The sequence below is a fragment of the Lytechinus pictus genome, chromosome 11 (genome assembly GCF_037042905.1).
Source record: "Lytechinus pictus isolate F3 Inbred chromosome 11, Lp3.0, whole genome shotgun sequence".
Lineage (NCBI taxonomy): Eukaryota > Metazoa > Echinodermata > Echinoidea > Temnopleuroida > Toxopneustidae > Lytechinus > Lytechinus pictus.
This window is the reverse complement of record NC_087255.1, coordinates 20,054,954-20,061,460: the sequence shown is the minus strand read 5'-3', so window position 1 is coordinate 20,061,460 and position 6,507 is coordinate 20,054,954. Positions and strand designations below refer to the sequence as shown.

Below are 6,507 nucleotides of genomic sequence, written 5' to 3'. Positions count from 1 at the left end.
TATTGCAGCAGCAAAAGAGCACTCTATCATTCCGCCAGGTAGACCTATAGTTTCGAGTATTGGTTCTCTTACCGAGCCAATGTCTCAGTTTGTTGATAGGAAACTTCAACCGTACCTACCTAAAATAAAGAGCTATATCAAGGATACAACTGATTTCTTGAAAAAGATCAATTCAGTTCAAATTGCCCCTGGTTCTACCCTCGTCACCATGGATGTACAGAGTCTCTACACTAATATACCCCATAGAGAAGGTGTTCAGGCTATCCGCAAATTTCTTAACAGGCATTCTAATGTGGATGAGACCTTGGATGTAGACGCTCTAGCTCATATGGTTGAATTCATATTAACGCACAATCATTTCGAATATGATGACAACCACTATCTCCAAAAGCAGGGTACAGCCATGGGCACAAAAATGGCGCCCGCATATGCTAGCATTTTCATGGCTGTACTAGAAGAGGAATATCTGTCAAATCATCCTCAGAAACCGACACTTTATGCTCGGTATATAGATGACATATTCATGATTTGGGAGCATCCTGACGACTCACTGGCCAAATTCCACAACGATTTCGATTCATGCAGTGAAAGCATTAAATTCACAATGGAAAACTCAAAGAAGGAAATCAATTTTCTTGATGTATCCGTTTCTATCGACCACGAAACGAACACTTTGAATACATCTGTGTACCGTAAGCCAACTGATTCCTTCTCATATTTGAGATTTGATTCTTTCCATCCGGCCAAAACACATAAAGCAATCAATTGTCTATAGTCAGATGCTACGCTTTCGCCGTATCATATCTAAGGAGGATGAGTTTGACAGAGAAGCCCTTATACTAGGGAGACAATTCATAAGGAGAGGGTATCCTTCCAAATTGATTTCAGAGACTATTCGGAGAGTAAAGAAGAAATCTCGTAAAGATCTACTTAATAAGGACCGTTTGGTCAATGAGAAGAAACGACTCCCTCTAGTAACCACTTTCTATCCCGATACCAAGAAATTCGTAAAACAGGTAAGGCAGCAATGGTCAACATTGGCTCTTGATCCCAAGCTAGGGAAAATAGTCGGAGAAAACCCTCTTCATGCTCAGCGTCAGCCTCCCAATCTGAGGAAATTGCTCGTGAGCACTAGACTCCCGACACCTGAACGTCCAAGAGGTAACATACCTTGTGACAAACCCAGATGTCAAATATGTAAACACATCATTACTGACACCATAATTAAAATTGCAAATAATGTTACTCTGCACCCGCAGAGACATGACTGCGATGCCAGTAACGTGCTTTACTGTTTGCTCTGCGCACGCTGCCCCCATGCTATCTATATTGGTGAAACCAGCACGAAATTCCGAATGCGCTTCAATAACCACAAATCATCTATTCAGAAGAAACGTACCTTTCCTCCTATGTGTTACAACGTCGGAAAGTTAATTTCCTTTCTTTATCTACCTCAGGTGACAAATACTGAAAAATAACAACAATGACAAAAGATTGAACATGTTTGGTCAGAGCTGGGCAATGATTATTAGCTCGCTGTTTATTCAATAGACTCATATTTGTTCAGAATGATATGAACATTGCAAAGTATGCATAAGCAAAAACACAGCCAAGAAAATTAACTCGACAACAATGATAAAGGATTGGGATTTGAAGCTTAAATCCCGAGGGATTGTGAAGGAAGAAGATTTGACGTTGCGTCCGATTTTATGTATGTGTCCCTGGCTTTGTCTGACTTCCAACGACCATGTTGTGAAATCAGAAAGGGAGAAACTCGATTGTTACTAGCGGATGAAGCTCCACCCGACCGGAGACTGTGCAAACCGAACTTAGAGACGTCGGGAACAAGGGGCTTCAACGCCTCCAGGACAATCTCGCGAGTTCTGGTGTAACTTAGGCCGTGAGAAGTGGCGACTAGACCGCGTTTGGAACGAGCAAGCCTGCGAATCACTGGTAGGTGAGAATGAGGAGGATCGCCTAAAGCTGCGAAATATCGCTCGGCTATAATGACGGGACAGGTCGGGTTGGATGTCCTAGCAATGGTAACATCTCTGCCTTGGCGGAATTGATCGGTTTTAGAAGAGGGTAAGTGTAGGACTAGCCTGTCATGATGAAGAGTGCAGTCCTTCCTTCTTATCCTGCTAAGGTCGTCGAAGCGTAGGAATCCAGCATAAGAAATGAAGCATATAAACAAAATGCGTAGATCAGCTAAAGATGCATTGAGCTGACCGTGTGATGCGCGAAGATGGGACAGGATTTCTGGTGTAACAGGCTCCTTACGACAAACAGGGGAAGAGTGAGTCCGGTTATACCCCTGCACTGCTGTTTTTACCATAGGGTCATCTGTGGGTGAAGGAAGGCCTGCGAGACTGTGCGCCCATTTCACTGACGCGACGAGGGAATCTGCTAGAGTCTTGGCTCCGCTAACGGAAGACAGATGGGAAAGGTATAGACAGAGGTGGTACGCTTGGACTGGAAATGTGGGTAGAGATTTGGAGCTCGCCCACTGGACCCATTTGTCCCAACGGGATTTGTATTTTGATGTGGTAGATGAAGCTTTGGCAGACATGAGTAGGGATGGAAGAACATCAGCGGCTAGGCTGCGTAGATGCGGATCGGAGATGGAGTCTTGCTTGGCGGACCATGTTTCTGAAAGTTAGCTCATGAGAGCAAGAAAATTAGACAAAATTAATAAAAAGAAATCAGTCGAAAGACTGACATACATACTGTAACAGTAAGCAGAGTGAGAAATTTCAAGAAACAAAGTAATGAGTAGAACCAAAAGCTGCTTAATACGTACTTTTTCAAAAGTAGGTATCCAAAAGACCTAGATTTAATCAAAAGAATAACAATGCGACAGGAAACGAATAAGGAGGATGCAAGGCGCCCAGTACCTGACTAGTGTACGAGACACTAGTACTCGGAGGCCACGAAAAACCCCCATATTAGTTCATGGAGGAAACGTGGTTGCGTCCCAGGGTACCGAGCGAGGGCGCACTCCCTTGCTCCTTGCTCCTGAATACTAAGTAATGCAAGTTTGACCAGGGGCGGGGGGGGGGGGGGGGTGAGGGGAAAGCCGTAAGAACAAAAAAAGGGGGGGGTGGGAAGTCGAGCTAATAATGCTGAGCCGAGAATGGAAAAGATATGCTTGTTAGCGCAACAAGAAAACTCGAAATACGCAGTTACGTAAGAAACACAAAAGGAACACCTTGCGTTGGATACCGAAAAGAAATTCCACTTTCCTCCTATGTGTTACAACGTCGGAAAGTTAATTTCCTTTCTTTATCTACCTCAGGTGACAAATACTGAAAAATAACAACAATGACAAAAGATTGAACATGTTTGGTCAGAGCTGGGCAATGATTATTAGCTATCGAGAAACGCAAAAGAAGGCATAACAGGGTAAAAAGTTGCCAGGAACTTAAATTGACCTAAGCAAGGTGTGATTACAATGCAAGCAAGGGCTGCACATCACCTAGGCATGCAAATCTGCCTGTATATCACAAAACGGGGGGGGGGGGGGTGACTAGGCACGCAAATTGGCCTGGATAGAATAAATAGAGATAATGATAGGTACGCAAATCAGCCTCGATAGAACAAAATAATATTATTGGCCCGCAAATCGGCCTGTATCGTACAAAAGGAACGAAGGGCGCACAAATCGGCCTGTATAATGCAAAAAGCTAATATCGTAATATGAGTACTTGATCATGATAAGGACTCGTTTGCTTCAAATACAATTTGGGCAATAACCCAAGTCAGCAGAACAAAAACCGGTGTTTGAAGTTCTAGGCGAGCGCTTAAAATCGTATCGTAATGCTAGGGTAAAAAATGACGGTTGCTCGCAAAACACATCTTTGTCTTTGTGCAAGGAGGAGGGAGTAAATGAAGCATTTAATATCCTCCAATCGTGAATGTGCGCATCAAAATGGATGCCGTCGGGGCAAATGAAAGGCCAGAAATGGGAGGTAGGCCAACGGGGAACTATCAGCGTGCCGACAGCGCTACAAGCAGCCATGCGCTTTATTACTTGAATAATGAACGATACTGGCGGGCAGAGGTAATTGTTTTCAAATTCCCAATTTTGACAAAATGCGTCCACGGCAGAAACGCCCCGGCAAAAAAATCTTGCGTTAAAATTGGGAAGTTTGGCATTGTGGGGGGAGGCAAACCTATCGACTGTATGTGGCCCCCACAAGTTGTCTACTTGTGAGAAAGAATGATCGTCGATAGACCAGTCGTCATAATCGCGATATTTACTGATCTTGTCTGCTAAAATATTTTCTCTCCTGGGTAACCATTCCGGTGAAATAACAATATCGTGCAACTGACAGTAAGAGAAAATATCAAGCGCGATACGATGAAGATCGGACTTAACACTACCATGGTTAATGATTCGAGGCACGTTGGAATTATCAGAGAACCACTTGATTTTTTGGTTAAAGCAATGGCTGGAAAATGCTTTGAGTGAGCGATAAACAGCGGTCAATTCGCGCCAAGTGGAACTCTGAAGTTTCTCAGAAGGTGACCTCAAACTGTGGACGCGCAGGTGTGAATGATCTTGGACATGAGCACCAAAACCAAGATCGCTGGCGTCAGAAAATATTTGCATGGTCGGTACAAGGCGATATGAAAATGCAAATCCATTAAGCGAAAAAATGTTGGCAGACCAAAAAACCAGTTCATTGAGCACAGATTCGGAAATAAAAATCAAATCGGACCATGAAGACCGAGATTCGATTGCGCGATAAGTTGCGCGCGTCATCAATCTCGCCACCGGACCGAGAGCGAGATTCATTGAAATGACGTGTCCGGCGAATGAGGCCAATTTTCTCACTGGGACAGGAGCAGCAGCCTTAGAAAATGACACAAGCTCGTCAGTGCTCTGAACTAAGTTTATTAGTTTCGACTGAGGTACAAAAATCGAGCGTGATGGTGAATCGATGAGGAATCCTAAGTAAAGAATTCTACTAGATGGGTTCCAAGCACACTTTGCTTCATTGGGAACGAAACCGCTGCGCCGGATAGTTTCCCTTACTACTGCCAAATTTGCTAAAGCGGATTCATAAGACGGTGAAATGATGAGGCCGTCATCAATATACATGTAAGCAATTATACCATGTGAACGCCAGTGGTACACTAGTGGCCTTGTCAATTTAGTGAACAAATAACATGCGCTGTTGAGCCCAAAAGGCAGTACAGTGAATACATAATAACGTACTACGGAATCAGAATGGGTCCAAGAAAACCCTAAAAATTGCTGGTGGGGGGGAAATATGTCGACATGGTGATAGCCGGACTTTAAATCAAATGAGAAATAAAATTGCTCGGAACCAAGCACTTGCGCAATATGAGTGAGATCTTCATATTTAAATTTAGATTGTGCAACGAACTGATTTGTGTGACGTAAATCCAAAACTAGGCGTAATTTTTTGCCTTCGGCAACGGTTAGAGGGTTACAGCAATAAGGGCGTTGCTTTACTTCTACTGCACATCTGTTTTGTATCAATTCAGAGATGGCACTTTCAACAAAATCTGGGTGATCCAAACTGGACTTGTTATTCTTGCTATAAAATGGGGGAGGTACTTTATCAAAAGGGATTTTATAACCGTACTCGATAATATCGCAAACAAACTTGGAAGCTTTTAATTCACTTTTCCAGAATGATAAACATTCTCTCAATTTACCTTGCACGCCTGAAGGCGGGTCGAGAGATGAGGCGGGTGGGGCACTAGAAGGGGGCCTTGGATGGCTGTTGCTGGTTGACGGCACTTCTAGCGGCTCGCAGAGCGGGGCAGTTGGGGCGGACGTGACCGGAGATGCCACACTGGAAGCAGATGCGGGTTTCAGAACGGTAGGGGTTGAAGCGACGAAAAGTCCCAGGCATAATGCGAGGAGGTACAGAAGAGCGGGGGGCCCGGAAGGGGGGCTGAATCTTCGACTTTTTGGCTGTGTCGGCCCTTTTGGTGGCTGCAGCCTTCTCCGCCTTTCTGAGACGTTTTTCGTCATCGGAATTCTCCGCGAGGTCGTCTGCGATATACTCTTTGACTGTGGCCCAGCCCAAAGGGGAGCGGTCTGCCAGGCGAATCAGTTTCTGCCTCTGAGTAAGGAGGGCGGATGCCTCGAGTAGACGCTCCTTTGCGGCCTCGATATCGATATCCTGCAGCGAATGTAGAGCGTCGTCAATGCACTGAAAAATTTTCTGGGCGTGGTCGTATTGCTGCTTGTTTCCCTCACTCTTGAAGGAGGGGGAGCTTTCGGGCTTGGCAGATTTCCGGGAGGCAGAGTCCACCTTTCGTTGAAGAGCCTGGATGGCTTGTAAAATGTTGTGAGACGTGGCTGGGCCGGGCGTGGTCTCGTCCACGTCCATGCCGCTATCTTGACGGAAAAAATACGGTAGCAGGGCTCGTAGAGAAAATCTGGAGCTGGTTTCCAAACGTGCGCGAGCTAATAATGCTGAGCCGAGAATGGAAAAGATATGCTTGTTAGCGCAACAAGAAAACTCG

General features: G+C 45.0%; 2 protein-coding genes across 3 annotated transcripts; both read right to left on the bottom strand.

Moving 5' to 3' along the window:
- Positions 1-1,494: 1,494 nt before the first annotated feature.
- Positions 1,495-2,569, bottom strand: LOC129267700 (uncharacterized). Its single transcript, XM_054905336.2, has one exon. The coding sequence runs from the start codon at positions 2,567-2,569 to the stop codon at positions 1,658-1,660; it is 912 nt and encodes a 303-aa protein (XP_054761311.2). The 3' UTR covers positions 1,495-1,657.
- Positions 1,495-6,507, bottom strand: LOC135153091 (uncharacterized). 2 transcript variants are annotated; one of them, XM_064106946.1, is made up of 2 exons: positions 5,689-6,507; positions 1,495-2,649 (listed from the first exon to the last, which is right to left on the bottom strand). In XM_064106946.1, exon 1 carries the CDS (start codon positions 6,369-6,371, stop codon positions 5,733-5,735), a length of 639 nt encoding a protein of 212 aa, XP_063963016.1. In that variant the 5' UTR covers positions 6,372-6,507; the 3' UTR covers positions 1,495-2,649; positions 5,689-5,732. The 2 variants fall into 2 exon arrangements, with proteins under 2 accessions (XP_063963016.1, XP_063963015.1); XM_064106945.1 differs by having other exon boundaries at positions 1,495-2,660; positions 5,689-6,467.

Excerpts from the sequence above, each read along its gene's own strand:
- LOC129267700 (XM_054905336.2), bottom strand. The coding sequence starts at position 2,569 with ATGTCTGCCAAAGCTTCATCTACCACATCAAAATACAAATCCCGTTGG.
- LOC135153091 (XM_064106946.1), bottom strand. The coding sequence starts at position 6,371 with ATGGACGTGGACGAGACCACGCCCGGCCCAGCCACGTCTCACAACATT.